The following is a 24383-nucleotide window of genomic DNA, read 5'->3' on the forward strand; positions in this document are numbered from 1 at the left end:
GTGCCTAGATTTGGAGCCTCCAGTAAGAGAAAATTTTCTGCAAATAATCATGTTATCTTTCAAAACTACAAATCATTAGGTGTACAACAGAAGCAATGCATTGGAATTATGATGCTGGTGGAGAATATGGAATATAAGAGGGACTGCCAGAAGAATGAACAGATCTAGCGTGGAAGTAATGTCAATGCTCCTTAAAGACAAGGACAGAAAGACTGACATATTGGCAGACACGATCAGTCACTTCTCAAGCATGAGAAGGACATCACACTTGGTAGAGACCATCAGTGAGAAAAAGGAGGTCATTCAACAAGATAGACTGACACAATGGTCCTAGCAATGACTGTCTGGTGTGCAGGACTAAGCAGTGCTTCCCTCAGTACCTAAGGTCACTAAGTCAGAACAGACCAGACAGCACCTAACAACAATGTGTATCTCAAGTCACTTCAAAACTAGAAAAGAAACCACATCAAATTCTGTTGTTGCTGTATACCATCATGTAAGAACAAGCCCCTCGCTGACCATCAAGTGAGTTTTCAGAGGTAGTAAATCGCACAGTAGAATCGCACTGTACAGCAGCTAGTGGATTTCAAACCATATGGATTGCAGCACAGCTTTTTACTACGAGGCTATCAGAGCTCCCTATAAAGAGGTGTAGTCTTTATCTTCAATCACGGTAATTGTCCAAAGTCAATCAGAAGGCACAGAAAACTAGCTGGAATTACTGAATCCTGTCTAGCTGACTCAAAACCCCATTCTCTTTCTGAAAGTCCAGCCTTATGAATATGCAACACCTCTATGTCTTGAAATTACTCTTCTCTAGCTTGCTTCCAGTATTACTTCTACAATTCTGACCTGGTCATAGCTCTCTATGCTGTTACACAAACTCATCTGCAATGGTTAAGAAAAGGGAAAATGCAGGAAGAAAAAAGACATTGAAAAGAAAATTTTTTAACAAACGGGAAGCAGGCGGAAAACCATAAAGGACACCATCTCAAGGTCATAGCAGAGCTAAAGTTAAACAGCCTATACACTTGTAGTACCCTTCCTTAACTCACGCTTCCATCTGAGTCTTTAGTTAAAATGTACTATAAAAAGTAAGAGCTCAAAGTAGAGCCGATACCTCACCATTTACCAGTTAAGAAAAGAGCCAGGACGAAGATCCTCTGAATGGCATTCCAGTTCAATCACAACCAGTGCCCTCCTCGAACGGTCAGTGATTTCCCAGAGCCTTGCTTTTCCTCATTATACACTCACTTCAAATACAAGGAGATGCTGCTTGTTAGGCATTATCAATCACAGACACTTACTTTCTTTGAATTCTTTATGAAAGGAAGAAAACCACTAGGAATGATACCATTTTCTGTCTCAATGGAAACTTGAAAACATGTCAACGGTGACACTAATTATCTTACTTTTTTTTTTTATTTTTTTAAAACACTTTAATGGACATTTACAGAGAATTTGGATTTCCATTCATTCACTGCTGCACTTCTCTACCCGCCCAGCCCTCTCTCCCCACCCCCCCAGTTCACTCCTCTCCTTGAAAAGCAAAAGAAAGACCCCTCCCTGATACACAACCCCCCCCACCCCTCCCACCACCCCAAGTACATTCCACTATGCAACCTTAATTGTGGACTCTTGTGATAACCTTAATACCCTATCATACATCGCTTTTAAATTATTCACTCCCTCATCTGTTTCAGTGCAGTACACACAATTTATCCAGTTTTTCTCAGTCTTAACCCCACCCTGATATCAGTCCCATTTTACAACAGTGGCACCATGCAATATTTGTCCTTTTGTGACTGAGATACTTCACTCAGCATAATATCCTCCAGGCTCACCCATTTTTAATAATATTGCATGAGTTCCTTGTTTTTCAATGCAGCATAGTATTCCATTGTGTGAATATACCACAGCTTCTCTATCCATTCATTTGTTGATGGGCACCTGGGTTGTTTCCAACTCCTTGCTATTGTGAACAGAGCCGCGATAAACATGGGTGTGCATATATCTGCTTAGATGTCAGTTATCTTTGGGATATATTCCCAGTAGTGGAATTGCTGGGTCAAATGGTATCTCTATTTGCAACTTTTTGAGAAAGCGCCATACCGCCTTCCACAGTGGTTGCACTATTTTACATTCCCACCAACAGTGAATAAAGGTTCCAGTTTCTCCACAACCTCGCCTGCATTTGTTGCTTGCTGTTCTGTTAAATTTTGCTATTCTGACTGGGGTGAGATGATATCTCATAGTTGTTTTGATTTGCATCTCTCTTAGAGCTAGAGATTTTGAACATTTTTTCATGTGCTTTTTGGCCATCTGAATGTCTTCTTTGGTGAAGTGTCTGTTCATATCCTGAGTCCATTTTTCAATTGGATTATTTACCTTTATCTTGTTGTGGTGCTAATTATCTTACATTTAATAAATGAGTAGTTCAGACATTGTAATAACCATAGTTTCCCATAAGAGGATAAAGTGGGGGAACCCAAAACTTTCAAGTCCAAATAAAGATTAAATACAGGTTTCATGACAATTCAAAATAACATGTGCACATTAAATCCATAATTTCAGTTCATTAAAATAACTTTAAGTAAAAATTCGCAAATGATGCAAAAATGTCTAACACACATGAAATTCATATTCTAAGCCACCTGCTCCAAAGATACTTTTGCAAAACACTTAACCACCTCCTTGGAATTTTTTTAAGACTTCTATTTTCCCATTTAATGAAAACAGTTAGGTTAATAACTATTTCCTGTCTAGATAGCAACCCCCTTAACTCATTTAGTAATGAGCCTTCACAAAAAAAGTCCAAGTGTCTGCACATACATCAAACCCTCTCTTCCCCTCAGAAAGGACTTCTCTCTAACTCACTATATACAGCAGCTGGGGAAGACAGGTGAGCACAATGTTGTAACAGCTGTCATAAAGCAAAGCAGCTCAAGCTTGGCAAGACTAGTCCTTGAGTTCAGTTATACACTGACTTTGACAGCTTCCAAATGTTATTTCAAAACCTCTTTATAAGGTTCTTTAGCAAACAGATTATAGAAATTGAAGAGTACAGTGTTACACTGTCTTACTTGAGAAACAATTTAGTATATGAATGAATACATAGCTTTTTTGTAAAGCAAGCACCCTCTTCCCTAAATATAAGTACACAAAACAGACTACTTTCATAAATTTTACCTGATATCTAAGTCTTAAGATTCAAACAACAGTATCCATGACAGCAATAACAACGAATATGAAAGCTAACATTTATATAGCATTTTTCATGAGTTGAGCCCTGTCCTAAGCCTTAGCTATATTAGGTCTCAGTCATCACAATCACGTCATAGAAAGATTCTTGATCTCTCCTGGCATTCATTCCTTTTTCAAATGAGACAAGTAAAACTTCACGCCTACCCCACCAAGAATGAAGAAAAAGACTAAATTATTCTTAAATTTACATAGAGAAATGAGCCCAAATCATTCACTATAACACAGGGAAGAAGTCATTCTCTTAAAGGACAATATACAATTCTAATAAGATGTGATAAAAGAAATGTAGGTAGACATAATGTTCTACATATATACAAAGAAAGTATTTCATTAAGTAAACCTGTGGAAGTGTAGCAAAACTGTATTAATATCAAACAAGGAAGTACATTCACAGAAATGCACATTGATGAACCATAAAATTATTCTGAAGTGATTTTGGAATTCATTAAGCACTTAGGTACTCCAGACCAGTCCTTCTAAAGTCCACAATGAAGGCTGCATAGTGGAGTGGACTTGGGGGCAGGGACTGTATAACAATGAAAGAATTTTTCTTTTACTTTTCAAAGAGAAGAGAAGGAAGAGGTAAGGGCAAAAAGTGCAACAATGAATAACTGGAAACCCTAAGTCTCTGTAAACTTTCTTAAAATTAATAAAAGAAAAATAGAATGTGGGGGGGGAAAAACCAAGCCCAACTTCAAACTCTACAGCCCCTTTACTTACTCTGCTGGCCTCTCCCTCAGGTCAGGCTGCAATCATCACAGATGATGCTTTCCTCTTTATTTAAACCATCACAAATCCAGTTCCACTTCAAGAACTGGGACTAAAAAGCACTCCACTCAATTTCAGCCACCCACAGAATGCAACACAGATAACTCTCAACAATTTAAATCATAATAGCTCAGGAAGTTTTAAAATTAGCAAGTGGTGGCAAGGAGGTGGATTCAATTTTTAACTTCATTCAATTTGTCAAAATTTAAATACTTTCAATTATTTATTTTGCCAAGCTTTGCAGGAACTAAAACACTACCAACACTAATTGCTTTGCCTAACTGTTGTTTCACTGTAGCTTACAGTCTCACTGAATGAATTTCAATGGGTGCTGAGAGTAATTCTAGCTGTAATCTTCTAAACCTTTATTCTCCTAATGAATTTGAACTATTGTATATTTCCCATTACTACAAGCAGTAGTTTATAACCCAGTGAATTAAATTAAAAACCTGAAAACTTAAGATTATGTTCTTCATTAATATCTGGGTCACTGCAGAACACAGAGCTGGATCTCCAAATGGATTTCATTTTTCAATCTGAACAGATTTGGTATTTTTATATGTGCATATCATCTTTATATAAGCATTCCTCAACATACCTGTGTTCAAGTTAGGATGAACTACACTGCCTATTCACTTTGGTCCAACCACATGCTTTTGGGATTGCAGCACAGCTTCTTGCCACTAGACCATCAGTGCTCCTACCACTACTAGTTTACCTACTACTAGACCACTAAAGCTCCCTTATACAAACATGAGAGAACAATATTATTCTTCACAACTGGATAGGATGCTTATCAGTGATTTATATACCTGATTGTATGTTTATGAGTGTGTGCAAATCAAGGACTTGATTGTATGTTTATGAGTGTGTGCAATTAAGATTAAGGATAAACTCCTTGGCCACTCTGAATGATCTGAGTGTGCATGTGTTTGGTCCAAGGTATAATAGTTAATATGTACTGTATATAAGGTTATAGAGCATAATTTATTAATGTTACTATTTAGAAACCAATCCTCGAAGACAATGATTAGACTCAAAAATATACTGGTAATTAAAAGCGGTAACAGTGAAAAGCGTAACCAAAAAAGTGGGGTCCATGAATTACATCAGAACTGACTTACAACTGAGGTGTCATCACAAAACTCCATCTTTAAGTAGGAGACTACCTGCAAATTGGTTATATAAAAACAAAAGCAAGCAATGACTAAAGAAGTTATTTACTGCCAAAGAAATCTGAGTATCATAAAATATGACAAGCACCATTTGTATGAAGCCAAGTGAATGCTTCTAAATTCCAACTTCCATAATAAGATTATCATAATCTTCCATCATAATGTTATCCATCATCATAAACCCATCAAACTGCCCATAAACTGCCATCAAACAGATTCCAATTCACAGCAACTCTACATGATAGAGCAGAACTACCTTACGGTTTTCCAAGATTGAAATGCTATAAAAACAGATTGCCAAGTCTTTTTTCCTATGGAGAAGCTGCTGATGGGTTTAAGCTGTTGGCCATAGGGTTCACAGCCACATGCCACTTGGGCTCATTAAAGGTTTCTGGTCAGAAGTGGTATTTTAATTCATGCCTCGAGGGGAGATTGCAACCTGAAAGCTACTTTACCTTAGATCATATGGTTATCCTGACAGTCTGCAATCACCACACAGAACAAACAAACAAAACACAAGAGTATAAAAAATCTGTTGTTTTTGTTAGGTGCTACTGATTCAAAACTGACTAAGAGCTGATATTCCAGATTTTTCAGAGGCTGCAAAATGCACAAGAGATGTTCCACCATTTTTCTGCAGAGCACCTAGATATGAACAGCCTGCCTTTGGGTTGGCAGCACAACTTCTTACCACTAGACCACTGTTGTTGAGTATACCAGAGTCAGAACTGGCCCATACCTATCCTCAGGCAGGTTTTCAGAGGCAGTTAATCACCCATCCTTCTCCCACAGAGCAGCTGTTGGAGTCGAGCCACATGCTTTGGGGACTGCAGCACAGCTTCTTGCCACTAGACCATCAGTGCTCCTTCCACTATTAGTTTACCTACTACTAGACCACTAAAGCTCCCTTATACAAACATGTTGTTGTTGTTATGTGCCGTCGAGTCGTTTGCGACTCACAGGGACCCTATGTACAACAGCCCTAAACCGTGCTCTATCCTGTGCCAATCTCACTGCCTCTGACAAACCCATCCTGAGTACCCCAGTCACTGAATCAATCCACCTCATAGAGGGTCTTCACCTCCTGTGCTGTCCCTCTGCAAACATGAGAGAACAATATTATTCTTCACAACTGGATAGGATGCTTATCAGTGATTTATATACCTGATTGCATGTTTATGAGTGTGTGCAAATCAAGGACTTGATTGTATGTTTATGAGTGTGTGCAATTAAGATTAAGGATAAACTCCTTAGCCACTCTGAATGATCTCAGTGTGCATGTCACACAGAACCCCATCCAGTCCTGTACCACCTGCAGGTATTTCCAAGCCTTTTTTGAGAAAAATTTCTGTAACATTCCTGATCAGCTTTGAGATCTCAATTTAAACATCATTTCTTCAGAGAACCCTTCCCTAAATGGCCACCGTTTCCTCTAACAGTGCTACCACATTTAGAATTATACTGTTGTCTCATCTTGTTAATATTTATCTCTTTGAAAAGGAGGCAGAGAACAATTCTGTTTGCCTATCACTGTATTCCCAGAGCCATACCTGATACAATACATTGCTCAGGAGAAATGTATTCTGTGAATAGAGTAAAAGAATTAATTAATTAATTATGTAATACACTGAGGTGCTTCTTTAAAAATGAGAGTTTCAGGTCCTTGGAAGAGACATGCTTAGACAGGTCATATGCAAGTTCCTTTCAGAGTTGTTCTTAATTTTGAAAAGTATTTATATGTAAATTATTTCCTTCAAGCCTTGTTACAATCAAAAATAGGAATATCCTTTGCACTCAAAACCTATTCACTACCTTTAAGTCAATTCCACCTCAAAGGGTCCCCCCCCTCAAGTAAGTGTCCAAGGCTGGAAATCGTTACAAAGGGAATGGGTCCATCTTTCTATGCAGAGTGGATTGGTGAATTCGAACCTCTGACACATTATGCATTATGCTACCAGGGCTCCTTCTCTTAACTCCAAGGGTATTAAAAATACTATATGCCAATTATCAAACATGCCACTAAGCCAGAAAAATCTAAATTAATTTCACAACGGAGCTTTCTTTCAAAATGTTAAGATCTAAATCTAAATACAATAAATGATGGCACTACTATATATCCTTCAGTAATGTAAAACTATATATAGTAAAGTACATTCTAAGCAGCCATGGGTTATCCTGTCATATCAAGGTTCTCCAAACCTGAAATGCTTATAGGTAGAGCTTGCCCCAGGGTCCAGTCACATCCTAGATTAAGACTACTGAATTTTAGGCCTACTTAACTGTTTTTCATTCAAGCGTCTTTATCTGTTCTCAAAGTAAAATGAACATTATTTCTATATAACTCCAGTCATCATTAAGAACACCAATCAGTAATGTCAACAGAAGAAACCAGTGTAAATATGCAGCACTGGACAGAGCTCTGGTGGCGCAGTCTTTTGGGAATGGAGCTGCTAACCCAAAGGAGATGCCGCTCTGGCAGTTTAAATCAACCTGTGGCCCCATGGGAGAAAACTAGGCCAGCTCATCCCATGCAATTAACAGGTTCCAAAAACCCACTGAAGGGTCAGCTCTAAGTGGGTTCCAACTGGAAGGAGAGAATGGGATGAGACACTGGGCAGAAAAGGGAATTCTGACATTTCCTTTTACTTTAAAAAGGCACTAGTGTCAATCTGCTGTAAAGACACTTTGATATTTGCTTACCTTAAATTAGGAGCAAACACTGGTTCTCCTAAATAGGAATGCACAACAAGCTTTCAGAAAAATTAATTTGGTGAGAGAGAGATTGAAGCAGCCTCTGATCTTCCAAAAACTCTTAACTGCTATTGGTGTTCCCGATTCCAAAATATCCATTCATTTTAAAAAAGATAAACGAAGCAGGAATTATATGCCTAGAGTACATAAGACATGTAAACCCAACAGCTTTAACAACTAGGATGAGAAGCCCTGGGTGGCTCTGGTAGCCTTGTCCATATGGAAGCTGTGCTGCTAATCCAAAGGCTGTACCTCTCAGGCCATCTGAGACCAACAACAATTCTGTTAGAGAAAGACCAGCAATCTCCTCTGATGACATTTATAGCCCTCAGAAATGCAATAAAGGGTCAGCTCTGAGTCAGTTTCCATTTAACAGCACTAGTTTGAGTGGGTGGTGCAACAGATATAAATGCTGGCTACTACCAGCAGTATGAAACAATAAAGAAGCACTCTGGAAGAAAGCCTCAGCAATCTGCTTCTAAAATTTCACATCAATGCTAACACTACAAAGTAAAGCTCTAACATGAGACACACAGGATTGTCAAGAGTCGCAATCAACTAGAGAGCAAGTAGTTTTGTTTTCTGCAATTTTTTAAATTTATTTTTGTTTTTGTTTTCTGTAATAATAAAACTCTTTTAATATTAAATAGCTTCTCAGGTGTCTGAGCTCACTCTGAACTCTCACTACATTTGTTTAAAGTACAGCAAAGCAACATGCCCTACTACTTCCAAATACTGTCTTCTGGGAGCACCTCAGTGAAAGATTAATTCTAAAGCCTGTACCTTCTTTATTAGAAAGGACTACTCTTCCTGAAATGTACAAAGTCGTAATTTTCTCCACATTCTTTTAATGTTTTAACATTTTACTTTGAATAGCATTCCAGGCACAAAATCAAAACCAAATCTGCTGCTGTCAAATCAGTTCCACTCCCAATGAGCTGTTGCTATTGGTGTTGTGTGTCGTTGAAATGAAAGAACTCACAGCTGACTCTCCAGTAGGTTTTGTAGAGGAAGTAAATCACATGGAAAGAGACAGCCCATCCTTCTGCAGAGCAGCAGGAGGATTTCAACTACATGCTTTTGGGATTACAGTATAGCTTCTTACCACTAGGCCACCAGAGTTCTCTATAGGGACTGGTTGTTGTTGCTGTTAGGTGCCGTGAAGTACAATTCACAGTGACGCTGTGAACAAACAAACTGAACCCTGCCTTATCCTAAGCAGTCCTCACCATCTCCAAAATACTCAAAGCCACTGCTGAAGTCATCATGTCAATCCATCTTATCGAGGGACTTCCTTTCCTTCATTGACCCTCCATCTTTCCAAGCATGATGTCCCTCTCCAATGAATAACCTCTCCTGGCTACATGTCCAAAGTATGAAAGATGAAGTTTCACCATCTTTGACTCCAAAGAACACACAGGCTGCACCTTCTTCAATACATATCTGTTTGTTCTTTTGGTAAGTCATAAGGTAGTCAGTACTCATCTTCAGCACAACTTAAAAGCGTCAATTCTTGTTATATCATTCTTATTCACTGTCCAGCTCTCTGAAGTACAGCACATCATCAAGAGGACCATGGCCTGAACTAGCTGCACCTTAGTCTTCAAACTGACATCACTGCTCTTCAGTACTCTGGAGAGGTCCTTGACAGAGGACTTGCCCAATGCAATACATCTCTTGATTTCCTGACTGCTGGTATCAAGGATGTTCATTGTTGATTCCTACAGTTCATTCCTGTAGAACAACTACCCCTTCAGGCTTCCAAGACTGTAACCTTTACAGAAGCCAACACCTTTTTCTCCCACTGAGGTAGTTTTAAACTGCTAAATTTGCAGTTAGCATTTTAGTGCTTAACCACTGCATCACCAGGGCTTCTCATCAGCAATCCTGAAACCCTTAAATGAAAAGTTAATGTTACCATAAGATGAAAGTCTCTCACATAAAAGTGCCTATATAACAAAAAGTGCCCACATAACAAACTTTTGCTAGATAACTTCTCTTACAACTCTACATATTTTAAAACAAGATGTGAATTCACAGGGTGATGAAAGATCAATGCCAAACAGAAAGATAAAGGATGAATATTTATTAAGCAACCTAGCAGTCATCAGGCAATGTATTCACATTATCTTACTCCTCACAACTACCCTGTGTGAGTGTGTCTCATTTATGTTAAAGAACTGGCCTCCTTTCACATAATTAGGTTCAGAGCCTAGATTTGAACCAACGACCTTTCCCAAGATCAACTTTGTCGTTGTTATGACCCTATGTACAACAGTCCTAAATCCCTGCCTTATCTATCCTGTGCCAATCTTACTGCCTGACAGACACATTTATCCCCATTACACCAAACACTAAATCAATCCACCTCATCAAGGGCCTGTCTTCCTCTCTTGCACTGTCCCTCCACCCTCCCAAGCAGCATGGACCAAAGTAACTAGCAACAATACCAAAAAGAACTCAACAACAACAAAAAAATAAAAAAATAAAAAAAAAAAAACTCAACAAAATGTTAGCAATAAAACCCTGCCCTTCAATAATCATACTGAATGTGAATGGTTTGACTGCACCACTGAAGAGAAAAAGAGTAGCAGATTGGATAAAAAAACCAAAATCCATCTATATGCTGTCTACAAGAGACAAACTTGAAAAATAAAGACTAAAAATAAAAGGATGGGGAAAAAATATACCAGGTAAATGGCAACCAGAAAAAACCAAGAGTAGCAATATTAATCTCCAATAAAATAAATTTCAATGCAAAATCTATCACAATGGAGACGGAAGGTCACTACATAATGCTTAAAGGGTTAACAGAAAAAGAGGACATAACAATAATAAATATCTATGTACCAAATGAAAGACTTGCAAACTATATAAAACAAACATTAACAAAACTGAAAAAGGAAATAGACAACACTACTATAGTAGTTAGAGAGTTCAATACACCCTTCAAGAACTGGTCCCTCCTTGCAACATGCCCAAAGTATGTCAGACAAAGCTTCAGAATTCTTGTCTCCAAGGAGCAGTCTGGTCTCATCCTCTCTAGGACAAACCTGTTTGTTCTCCTAGCAGTCCATGGTATATTCAATACTCTTCTCCAGCACCACAGCTCAAAGGCTTCATTTCTCCTATGATCTCTAGTCATTGTCCAGCTTTCTGATGCATAGTAAGTAACTGCAAAGACTATGGCCTGAATCAGGTGCATCTTAGTCTCCAGACTGAGATCATTGCTCTTCAGTACTTTGGAGAGGTCTCTGACAGTACAGTTTCTCAATGCAATTCTGGTACCAAGAGTGCTCTAGCTGTCCCATAAAAGATGGAAAGATAAACACTGAAAGATTCCACTACAGGAATGCTACCACATTCATCAATCCTGTGACTAAAAGCCTACAAGCATGCTTCTATCATGACAGTGTGTAAATCCTGAAGGGGTAGGGCACACGGCTTCTCCCTCCCTACCATCATTAGGTAGTTATTCTACCTGTCATGTCCCGTCTCTTGGGTGCCTGGGTGATCTTCTCAAGAGCTCAATGTATCACATACAGTGAAGGATTGCTGCTGTTGTTGTTGTGTACTGTCAAACTGGAATCAACCCATAACTGACCCTCCAGGAGGTTTTCAGAGATAGTAAATCCCATGGGAGATTGCCCACCTTTCTCCTACGGAGCAGCTAGGGGATATGAATTGCTTATGTTTGCACTGGCAGCACAATTCGTTACCACCAAGCCACTAGACACAATGACTGCAAAAATGAGCTCGAATATGTCAGAGATTGTAAAAACATCAAAGGATAGGACAGGGCTCAGATCAGTTGTTCATAAGGTCACCATAGATCAAACTTGACTTGGGCCCCAGAGTTCCTTCTAGTCAAAGATTACCTGTTACCATTTCCAAGTACCATCTTCTGGAAGAACTGCACCTATTCAATCCGAGAAAATTCAAGAGAGTGACGACATGAAGAAGTATGTAGCATCAGTATTAGTGGAAGACTCATCAACAACCTGCAATACGCAGATGACACAACCTTCTGTGTTCTTGCTCGACGTAACATCAGATAGAACTCAGTGCTGTTGAGTCAGCACCAATTCATTACTGACCCTCCAATAGGTTTTCAGAGACTGGAAATCTTACATGAGGAGACTGCCCATCTTTCATCCATAGAGCAGCTAGTGATTTGAACACCAGCCTTTGGGCTGGCAATACAACTCCTTACCCATAAGCCACCAGCACCTCCTTGCTCTAAGTAAAGAGGATTTTAAATACTTACTGAAGAAGACCAAAGACTGGATCATACCTCAACAAAAAGAAAACAAAACAAAATTCTTTACAACTGGACCAACATAATGATAAATGGAGAAGACATTAAAGTTATCAATGATTTCATTTTACTTGGATCTATAAACATCATCCATAGAAACAGCAGACAATAAAGCAAATGATGTACTACATTGGTCAAATGAGCTATTAAGGACTTCTTTAAATATGAAATAGTAAGGACATTACCTGACCCATGGTACCATGAAAATACCATAGTATTTTCAATCACGTCATATTCATCTAAAAGTGAGACAATGAACTGTGGTGCTGGCAATGAATACTATATATACTTTGTTGTTTATTTGTTTGTTGTTTACCACAGAGTTAGAAGAGACCCACAGCTGACCCTCCAGCAGGTTTTCAGAGACAGTTAATCCCACAGTAGGAGACTGTTCATCCTTCTCTGGCAGAGCAGCTGGTGGCCGAGACCTGCATGCCTTCAGGACTACAGCACAGCTTCTTGCCACTAGACCACAAGAGCTCTCTAAAATATACTACAGAGGGGAAAAAACTGTCTTGGAAAAAGTGTAGCCAGGGTACTCCTTAGAAGCAAAGATGGTAACAGAGAGAGTAGCAGTCCATGAAAAAGGACATCGTGCTCGGGAAAGTGGAGTCAAACACCATGAAACTATGTTGTAACTAAACAAGAAGGCATGCAGCTTCAACTAAAGACCATCAGTAAAAGGTTAAAGTGGGCTCCCCTTCATCTCAATGCCCCTGTTCAGCAGGAAGCAGCCAGAGTCCACACCCCTATACCCAAATAGAGAACCCACACATAAAAACAACAATTTCTTTGTAAAGAAGCCCTATTCCCCCAAGAATCAATCCAGAATATTTCTCTTTTAGATTTAAGACTGATATTAAAAAAGAGGGAGAAATGATGGGGTGGTGGTATTAATAAGTTCAAAATTCTCAAAATCTGTATCAGTTATAAAACTGATTTCAGTTTTCTCCATCCTTCAAAACTGGTTACTTTGTCTTAGAATTCTTTGTCTCCTTTCTTTAGTCATGTAAAATAGTTTAAACTGTCTGTTTACCAGGAGAGAAAATGCCTCTTTCCTAGATGAGCATTTACCTCCTTGAAACTGTTTTTCCCTACTCATATGTAAATTGTTCATTAATCTGCGTGTTTACCAGGAAAGGAAATGTGCCTTTCCCGAATTACTAATACTTATATATGAACTGTTCTTTTTAAATGTAGAAATTGTTACTAACAACTGTATTGTTAAGGAAGTTAGTATCTAACCCTAGTATAAAAACCTAATGACCATGCCCAGACCAAACACGCCACAGTTTTAGAAGGGAATTCAAATGCAGATCTGTAATAAAGTGCTTATGGATACTAGCGGAAGAAAGAAAAAGAAAAGTGGAGAGTCAGCGAAAAGAGGAAGATCCTCAACAAGATGGATTGACACAGGTGCTGCAGCAATCTCAGCAAAGCAGAGGCTGTGAGGATGCAGGTTTTGTTGCATGCAGGGGCATTATGAGTTAGAGCGGACTTGATGGAATCTAAAAGAGTACATTTGTCAAAGGGTTCTCCTCTCCTGGTTGCTCCTATTACTGTTCTCTGCTTTTCTTTCATATCTCTTCTGTTTTCTCACAATTTTCAGAGTTCTTACAAAGAGACAGTACGATGACTCATTTAATAAATCAACCTAGCACAACATACGTATGTATTGGACAAGGCACACGCATTGGAACCAGGCAGATGTGGGCTCTCTAACCTTGGCTCTTTGCTGGACTAGGTAAGTGACTTGACCCTTAGTTAAGAGCAAACATCCCTTGCCCCTGGTGTTGCAAGGCTTATATGGAACCATCATACCCTACTTCTCTCATCAATGCTAGCTAAATTACTTCACAAGCAAAGGCAACCTGAAGAGCTTTCCCTTCACAGTTCTTCCAGGCTCACAGCTCCAGAAAGAAATACATTATTTTCTCAGATAAACTCAATTTTACAACTGTAATCCTTGTGCCACTGGGGTCTCAAATGCCATAATGGCTGCCCATGGTGGACAGTGTTTGGTGGAGCAGCCCGTTTAAGACAGGTTTGGAAGCAAGAGTGGCATCCACTTCCTACCACATGCCTCTGGAAACTCTATAAACCTGGAGAAACAATAGTTATAGAAAGGCCTCAGGTCTTTTGCTCATAGTGTCGCTATGAGATGTGTGCAACTCGAAAGTAATCAATAACAACAACAATCCTATTCACTCATCTTAAATTTTCAAATGGTACTGATGAAAAATTTCATAACCACCACACTGGAGCAATCTAGAAACACATACTTCAACCATCTTTTAGACTTCTGTTTGGTATCAAAAAGAATTAAATATCAAGAGAGAAAAGCAAGAGAAGAAAGTTCTTGTCATGAGATCTCTCTCCCACAGAGAGGGATTATATGACCAATTCTTCTTCTCCAATCTAAGTGAAGAAACTGACATTCACCACCCAAAGCAGTGTTTGACTCTGAGAGTCAGTCAGATGAGCGCTATCAACTCTGATCAGAAAAATACCCATCTGTAGAGAGACACAAAATACTACCTGGAATTTCAAAAGGACCCTCTAAAAGTTACCCAAAGATGCCAACAACCCTTGATATCTGCGATACTCCTTAAAAAGGCAAAATTCTCAATTTATATTTTGCTTCTTTATAGGTCAATAAATTCCAAAGTCTAGACAAAAACCTTAAGAAAGTAAATTGAAAGACATTTTTCTCATTCAGCTCTCTAAATGGCTCAAACTTACAGAGAAACTACCACTTATGTTTCTTCCTTTGAAACAAAATCTCAAAGCTCTGTTTTCTCTACTGGGGCAACTGCTGGGGAGTTGGGGGATGGGGAGATTAAGTATTAGAAAATCTATACATTGCATTCTCAAAACCTTTTAAAATTTGTTTAAGTGTGCTTTTAATGTATACTCTTGTATTATATATATATAATACAAGAGTATATATATATCATATATATGTAGTATCTAAACAGATATATCAGCATATATATGTAGTATCTAAACAGATGTATGCATGTTAGGAGAGTACTCAAGTTATTTTTACTAATCAATGTAACAATTTTAAGAAAAGTCTGGTGATCCTGCCACAGCAATCGATGTAGAAAATAAGTTTCTCTAACAAAAAGTTTACCTGAAAAATGTCCACATATGGAATTCCCTTGAAAATAATTACATTACCAACTTTAAGCTCTTATTACTGAAAGAGAAGCCAATCTCAAACTTCTATTAATGGTGAATTATTCCACAAAACTAGTTCTTTAGGATTTTAAGCTCAGGTTTCTGCCTATCCCCTATTTCTCTCCCTTAAATGGAAATAATGCATGTAATATGTTAAAGGAATTAAAATCAAATTAACAAACCGGTATTTCTCAATCAATGAACCATTTTATATCAGTTATATATATCATACATCATTATATCAGTTAATATTCTTCACTTCTACAAAGTACTCAACAGTGGGCTATATGTTTTACCTGCTTTTTCATATTTCATCCTCACACTGACTCTATCACTCTTCACTTTTAAAGATGACAAAACTGTGGCTTAGAAGTCACACAGCTATGAACAGACGCAGAATTCAAACCTTGACATAGTAACAACCTAGGGCAGACACACCCATGTAATGGTATAATGTGATAGTCATACATTATTATACTGTTCAATTAAGATGTTCATTTCAAGCTAAATTCTACCCTATTATAAAAGTTAAGATTCTTTATTTCTCATCAGAATCTATAAATACACAGAATAAAACAATTTTCTATAGTAAAACCGGCTGTTATCATTCAAAAGAAGCCAAAGAACTAGAATAACCTTCCAAAATAGAAATCTTACTGGTTTTTTCAAGCACTGTGAAATCCAGTTAATATTAAGAACCAGCATTATAAAGTATAAGTTATATATACAAGAGAAAATGTGACCATTAAATCCAGCTCTAAATATTCATTATGTTCAGATATAGCAATTTCTCTTAAATCATATGAAAAAGACAGTCTGGTGACCTGATTGGCCTGTAATTCAATCCCCAAACACCAGCAGAAAAGGGATTTCACTGTGCTTAACATCCTAACTCTTGCAAACCTAAGTGATAAATCCCCAAAGTAAAAGGGAACACTCTTAATATGTCATACTTAAAATCCACCATATTTTCTCTCTATAGGATACAAAGCCAGTGAGCAATTCCATTCTTTAAAACTAAAAAAAAACCCTTCATAAGATATTCATTAGATACAGTCTATAATTAGATATAGTCTATAATTAGATATTCATTAGAGATAGTCTGTAATTTTCTTTAAGGTACAAATATAAAAAAATACATGTACTAGATTCTGGAAAAGAATTTTTAAATATTTATGAAGGAAAATAATATATAGAACTATATAAAATATATATTATGTATAGAACTACTATAAAAGGAATCCCAAAAGTGTAGCATGTTAAATGCTGAGCTCCAAACCAGAGAGTAGGAAGTTCAAACCTACCAGCTGTTTCATGGGATAAAGATGAGGCAGTCTCCTCCCAGTAAGACTTATGGCCTCTGAAATCTGACGTAGGGCGGCCATAAACTGGAAGCAACAGTAACAGTGGGTTTGGGTTTCTGGCTTGGTTTTTTGCTTCAACTATTATATATGGAGTACCTGGTTGTTGCAAAAAGTTCATGCACTCAGCTACTAACCAAAAGATTACAGCATCATTCAAGTCTACCCAATGACATCTCAAAAGAAAGGCCTGCCAATTTACTTCTGAAAAATCAGCTACTGAAAACAGTATGGAACACCCAGTTCTCTCCTGATACACATGGCATTGCCATGAGTCAGAGTTTACTTGAGGGCAACTAGAAGACATACTATATGTGCCAGATGTCAACAAACAATGCTCATTCATTAACTAACAAGTGTTTACTGAATGTCAGCTATACACTATGCACAGATCTAAACCATAGAGATAAAAGAGACAAGATGTCTAGACACAAAAGATTATATTCTAATGGGAGAGAGGGATAGATAACAAATATTCAAAGGGAAAATTTCAGATTATGCTAAGTACAACAAAACCACAGAAACTTCCAAGGAGATTATTTCAAAAATCAGGGAGAAACTTCACTAAAGAGGTCCCATACGAGCTGAAAGGTAAATGATATGGAGCTAGAGGAAGAAAGTTATTGGTAGAAAAAGACCACTTCATCTAATGAGGAAATTAATTGAGCTTGCTCACATCCTGGAGGGAGCCACATTATGGTACCTTCTCTTTACAACTTATGTCTCCTGGCAAGAGTCCAATGCATGTGTATACAGAAGAACTAACATGGTACTTGGAAAATAGTGACAACAGCAAGCTCCCAATTTTCTAGTATAAACTAAAAGCTCTCACCTAAGGTAAAAACTGAAGGAATAGGAGGGCTAGATCTTGGACAATCGAATGAAAGCAATAAACTCTCTCCTCCAAAGTCACACATGTGCACAGAAACTTTATCATTTGAGGAAGTTCTTGAAGCCTTGCAGTCCATCCAGGACAAAAGTTCTCAACCAGAACTCTCTGAACCCCAACTCAAGACCTAGGCAGTGATTGTCAAATTCTGATGGAATAGAAGATAAATGGAAGTTACTACTCTATTTTTAAGAGATAAGTAAATCAGGAATTCTTACTCTCTTATTTCTTCTAGTCCACATGAGATTAGACATGAGATTCTGCTTTATTCTACAGAATTATTAATGCCATAGCCAATTATTAGGATGATTAAAAAAAACCAAAACACAGCACTGCCTAAAAGCAAATGAAATACTTCTTAACCACAACTTCATGTAAAATTTCACATATAAAGATGTCATTGGGCACTTAAGTTTTTTGTGAAATCTTATCATTCTTTCCCTAAAAAAGGGGGGGGGGGTCTATTAATTGCCACAGTTTCAAAGTTTGCACTTTTAATACCTTTTAAAGATGTTCTTCCACATCAAAAGCAAAGTTTATATTTTAAAGCCACAAACACACACATTTAGTTGCCTCAAAAGCATCCATTATAGTCCTAGGTACAAATTATATCAATGCTTATTTATGTTAGTCACTCCTTTAAGAATCTGAAAAATATTAAATTAAGAATCTGAAAAATACTAAAGGATTTTCTCCATAGAATATGTGTGAAATGTATACAAAATTTAAACTTGTTCAATACATTTTAACATTAAATCCCTGGTTTTAAAAAAATCTCTGCACCTTCCAATGGTGATTATTTTTATAAAACACAATGAAAAGGAATAATTGTATGAAACGCAATGTTTAAAAAAAAAGAAGGAAAGTGTGAAACACAATGTATACAAATTTTGTATGGAAACGAATATAAATTAAAAAAAAAAAATCACTGCCTAATTCACTGGTGGCCTAATGGCAAGAAGCTGCGCTACAATACCAAATATGCACCAGCTTCTCTGAGGGAGAAGAATGGGCAATCTCCTCCTGTGCAATTTACTGCCTCAGAAAACCTGCCAGAGGGTCTGCTACGGGTTGGTTCCAACTTGACAGCTCACAACAACATGGCTAATTCATAAGAAGACTATGACTGGGTGCTTTTGGAGAAGGGTGCAGTAAGTAAGAACAGGGTTGGGAGGCTTTTCCACTATACATTCTTTCATACCTTTTGAAGTCTGAATGATGGGACTGTGTTACCTATTCAGAAAATGAATTAAGTTTGAGGGGCAGAGAAGAGCATTACACTAAGTAATGTAGCAGGAAACCAATGCAGTAGATGGAAAATCTCCAAGTAAAAATAGTAGAAGAGCTATTAAACTGAATCCAATATATATACAAACTGTTCCTTTGAAATATTTTGCCTGAAAAGATTAATGACTGCAAAATTATGCTCTTTTCATAATTTTTCAGAAAGATTTTCAATTTTTTTGCTAGGAATATGTATAAAAAGTCAAATGACAGCTCAAAAGTATTCATATTCTAATTTCTAAAAATCTAGCAAGCAACAAGAGTCAGTTATTTGTTGAATAGGACTCCACACATCCACTAATTATTATTACCTGACACTATAGATAAGGGAGCCAAAGTTTGCCAACAACTATTAAGGAGAGAACCAGAAATTTTACAGAGAACAAAGCTCATGCACATTCTCCCAAAGGACACTGCATTGCAAGATTAAAAGTGGGGTGCTTAACACAAAATGGAGAACACTATTCATTTAAAAGAACACCAATTATTGTAATACACTTCAAGGCTTCAGCTGATCATAAGAATTTGGTCTACACAGTACATTCCTAGGACTTTAGTTGTGCAGTGTGTTAAGTGTTGGACAGCCTCCTCCTGTGAACATTTACAGCTACAGAAACCTGATGGAAGGTTACTATGAAGCAGAAACAACTCAAAGGCACTGGCTTTGCTTTGGGGCTGGCTTTATACTTTCTTGGTGTATACTGCCCAAAGTAGATAGAAATGAACCATAAAACTTATCTTCCTATCAATAAGGGGGGAAAAGTATAATGAGTAAAATTATATATTATAAATGAAATTATAAAATTATCAATATTAAAGGCTCATGACTGTCACCCTAAAAAGAAATTTAAACATATAAGCAGAATTTAAAACCTTTTACTTTTTTTTAATAAAGCATGCTTTCATTAGAGAAAGTCTCATTATTGTTGTTGCTGTTATATACCATTGAGTTGACCATGACTCGTACTGACCCTATGAACAATGGCCTCCAAACTTGCCCTAGCCTAACTCAACCTCACTGTCTCTGACACACCAATCCATGTGCCACAGTCACTGTGTTATATGCAGGGTCATCATCTTCTCCATTGACCCTCTACCCTTCCAAGCATGATATCCTTCTTCAAGGACTGGTCCCTCCTGGTAGTATGCTCAAAGTGTGTGAGATACAGACTTACAAAAACACAACACTAACAGTTTGAAACCCCAACAGCAAGAGGCAAAGAAGTTTCTTCCTACTGGTTGGCATCTTCAGTCATCAGAGTTTTGTGAATATTTACTACTGAATGCTCAAACTGTTTGCAAAATATCTCAGATATGCAGAATGAATTGTGAGGTGAGAAATAATGATGCCACCTTCATTATAAATCCATCTTCAAAATGCTTCACTCAAACAGAAACTCACAGAATTATTTCACTAAAGTCAATCTAAAGTAAAATAGAAAAGAAAATAAGGCATGGGAGGATAGAAAAAGACTATAAATCATCTAACCAGATCTAACCAGATCCTCTTAAGTATTACGTGTGTGCATGCATACATGCACATCAAAGTGTCTAATTTAATTGCCACTGGTGAAGAAGTTAGCTAGAAAACTGTCAAAGCATGCTTCTTGTCCTGCTGTGTAAGCAAAAGCAAGGTATCTAAGTCTTCATTTTCTTATCAAGCATATAAGGCTCTAAACCTCTACTGGGTTTTACTTATCAATAAAATGAGTAAGACTCCCTCAAGCTAAAAATTTTAAGATTCTGAAAACATTTGGAAGTAAATAAAAATGGAAAAAATGCAAAATGTTTATATTTGCTATTTTCATTATACACAGCTGGGGAAAAGGCAAGTCACTATGTATTTACACTGAATTGCATGCTAATACTGTTCCTAAAGAAAGTTTACATATAGGAAATACATCATTAAGACAAATATCAAAACTTAATCCCTCTTATTAGCACAACAGTTTATAGTGTACGCCAAATAAAATTAACTCAATCTTTTTTAACTATAGTAAACGATACTACAACAAACTTAAATCAATACTGTCCTTTGGCACATACGCAAAACTTATTCTTATTTCTTCTGAAATGAAGGGGGTAGAAATCTTAAGAAAGGAATTCTTCCTATATTTTCTTTAAATTCCAAAGTAATTTCCTAACATTAGTGAGATGGCAAAATAGAAATTTTAAAAGTCTAACCACTGTAAAAAACCAAAACAAAACTCTTTTATTCATTATAAAAATCAACAATAGGAACACATTTGTGAAGTCTACTCTCTAGAAAAATATGGAAATCTAAATTAACAATGACTTTCAGGATATTGATCCCAAATGTATTTTCCACATAAGAATCACTTCAGTTGATCTGAAATTAAGGTTGCAGATATATCTAGTATTATATGGTTCTAGTAACTTCAATTTCCCCTGCTGATAAATTACACAAACTCACAAAAATCCTCTTCTTGGAATGCAGAATTCTTGTTATCATATCAATACAACTTCATTGCTTTTTAAAAATTTTAAGAAGGGCCAGAGGAAATAACAAAATACTGAGATATATACCCAAATTCTATCTATGTATTATCCCTTTCACCAGCAATATAACCAACACCATCTTCTGGCAATAAGTGCTCAATTATCTTCTAATTTAAATGCTTACCCTGAGCTTTAAGAAATCAGTGCAGCAATTAAGTTTAAAACTCCACCTAATCCTAAAAATGCCTAATCTGCTTCCTCAAAAAAAAGTTCTCTGCCAGAAACCGTTATCAAAAACTACTACACATTCACCTCAGATTAAATAAATAAAACACTATGCCTCCCAACTTTGTATGTCAGGCAGTTAGTTCTATCCCCAGAGAGTTTTTCCTTCCATTAAGTAGCACAGTTGGTTAACTGAAACATCAGCAGTTTAAACCCACCAGCTGCTCTGCAGGGGGTAAAAATTAAAGACAGTCTAGTCCTATAAAGATTTACAGCCTCAGACACCCTATGGTGAAGTTCTACCCTGTGCTATAGGGTCATTATGAGTTGCACCAACTTGACAGCAGTGGGGTATTTTTCCTTCTAAAATCTTATAAAGACCATTTTCAATTTTATCAACGGAACTTTTAAGCCAAAATTTTCTACTAAATACTCTTAAGAGAGGGGTGTGTAGGGATGTGTGTGTGTGTTCTCGTCTTCACAGTAATCAATATTCATTTCGTGTCTATGAATTTCAGGTATATATATTGAAATGTTATTTATGCATGTAGTACCTGTTTACAAGAAACAAAAAGTTCCCATGAGAAAACCAGAAGTTTGAAATATCCTAGATACATTAATTTTTCCAATCACACACCAGCTTTTCTTGTAATTAATGTGATTTCACAAAACTGTTACAAAACTGTGCATTAACATATTAGCAAGCCAAATTATTTTACTTCCTTCTAGTCAGGATAGTATATCATGCCGTTCATGTCCCTTTTCCCCAACTCATTTTTCAGCAGACAAAAACTCACTTTACAAGTGCTTAGTTTTATAGTTTGTAAGACATTAAGGCTGTGCTGATACATTTCAAACAATGTCTATTCACAAGCATAAAGCAAAGAGAATATACTCAAAAGGGACAAAATCTATACACACACGCAAACAAAAGTTAAAAGATCTAATTTAGGGATGGGGGGAAAAGATCCCTTTCCAAAATTAAAAAGTTGTTCTTAACTCATTAACAAAAAAAAAAGAAAAAGACGTTAAACAAGTATGATGATCATTTCTAGTTTCTGTTGATGATCTAAATATAATGATCATTTTCTATTTTTGTACTACCAGAAAACAAGAATGCATATAACCAATTACAAATAGACCATCTTTTCCTCAATTTTCAAAACTTCATTTACATACCATCTTCCATATATAAGTTATGGTACCATCCCTTCTACTAGGTCTATTTCCTGTGAAATCATACATTTTGTGGTCATCATGGCATATAACAAATATATTTGTAACAGATAATGAAAGGCTTCAAAAAAAGGAAACTAATTGGAGAAATCAACTGATAAAGGAATCTATCACCTGGTCTTAAGCCTTACCTTTTAGCAGCGGCAGAGGTGTTAACTCAATAGGTTTGCCTTGGGACCTAAACTGTGAGGAACTTTGCGACCTCTTCTGTCTGGCTTTTCTGACGGACTTCCGAGAAAATCCGTCTACTTTATCCACTGATGGAGGAGTAGTAGGTGCTGAGGACATATCCCTACTGAAGAAAAAGAGGTATCATAAACACATCCCCAAGGAACCACATATGTGCTTTAAACAACTCCTAAAATTCCTTTATACAGTATTAATGAAAATGGCAATACAGAAAGTACGTAAGAAAGTCATATGTCAATGAAAACATAAAATTTAGGGGCAAAAATTAAAGATCACAGCTATGATGTAAGCAGTTTAACTCTAAAGTATTACGCTACTGCTGTTACTGTAAGCATTAAATATTTTTATTTAGACCTGAATAATTCTTCTAAGTCTTCTGCTGGGGGTTTTTCCCCTAGCTGCAAAAATCTTCTTATCTTGATTCCTGAAGTAATTTTGGAACTATTGTGTAGCTGGAAAATTTCCACTGATATTTTCCTACGATATTTAATATTATGAATGGGCTCCAGTATTGAAAATCTCACTGAGCTTCAAGAATCTGCACCAATGCATCATCACAGCAAAGTGAAATTCCTAATTACAGAAACTATCTAGGCACAACTTTGAATGCTCACTGTGATAAACTGCACCACACTGCAAAATAAGGACAAGCGAGATTACTTTCAACAGAACACATAAAAGGCATAATTAAAGCCATTTCAAAGAAGTCTCCTTTTTGAATGAAGCCATCTTAAGTTATTAAAGCTTGATAAATAAAACCATAATGAAATCATGTGGCAAAGTTGAACTGAAAACATAAATTCACAGCCTATTCAGACTAGTAAGTTGAATGCCCCTAAGGTTTAGATTTAGACCTCTAAATTCATCATCAAACACCAATTTTCATCCCATCAAACTAAACCATCCTTTCGGGTTTTAACACTCTTAAAAATCAAAATGCAGGCTAACTTCCTAAAAATAACAAGCACAGAGCTCAATTCTATTCAAAAATTTAAAGAGATGCCATCAATTCTATGGCATTGAGGCTCCATGCAAGATTAATGGTAGACTGGATGGAAAAAATTTATATCAGGGAAATGCTGAAATGCAATTACTCACCTGTCATCCCAATACATAAGACAAGTTTGGGTTTTGTGGGTTTTTTTTTAACTTCTAAATAAAAGGGAGTTCTTCCTGAACATGTAAGAGTAAAAAGTTAGGATTACCTAGATTCTAACAAAGTGAAAATAAGAAAAAACATAAGCAAATAAAAAAGAACAGTTAAAAAAAAAAGAGACATG

General features: G+C 36.8%; 1 protein-coding gene across 3 annotated transcripts in view; it reads right to left on the reverse strand.

Annotated features, from left to right (window-relative positions):
• PPP2R5E (protein phosphatase 2, regulatory subunit B', epsilon isoform) overlaps positions 1–24383 on the reverse strand; it is a 222240-nt gene that overhangs the window by 196289 nt on the left and 1568 nt on the right. For 2 of the 3 annotated variants that reach the window (XM_006891792.1, XM_006891794.1), the window contains exon 2: positions 23046–23209. In XM_006891792.1, coding sequence (XP_006891854.1) covers positions 23046–23202 — 157 coding nt within the window. In that variant the 5' untranslated portion in view covers positions 23203–23209. The remainder of the gene's footprint in view (positions 1–23045; positions 23210–24383) is intronic. The other variant, XM_006891793.1, reaches the window with a different exon arrangement.

The sequence above is a fragment of the Elephantulus edwardii genome, unplaced genomic scaffold (assembly GCF_000299155.1).
Source record: "Elephantulus edwardii isolate Elephantulus edwardi_28Jun2011 unplaced genomic scaffold, EleEdw1.0 scaffold00104, whole genome shotgun sequence".
Classification (NCBI taxonomy): Eukaryota; Metazoa; Chordata; class Mammalia; order Macroscelidea; family Macroscelididae; genus Elephantulus; species Elephantulus edwardii.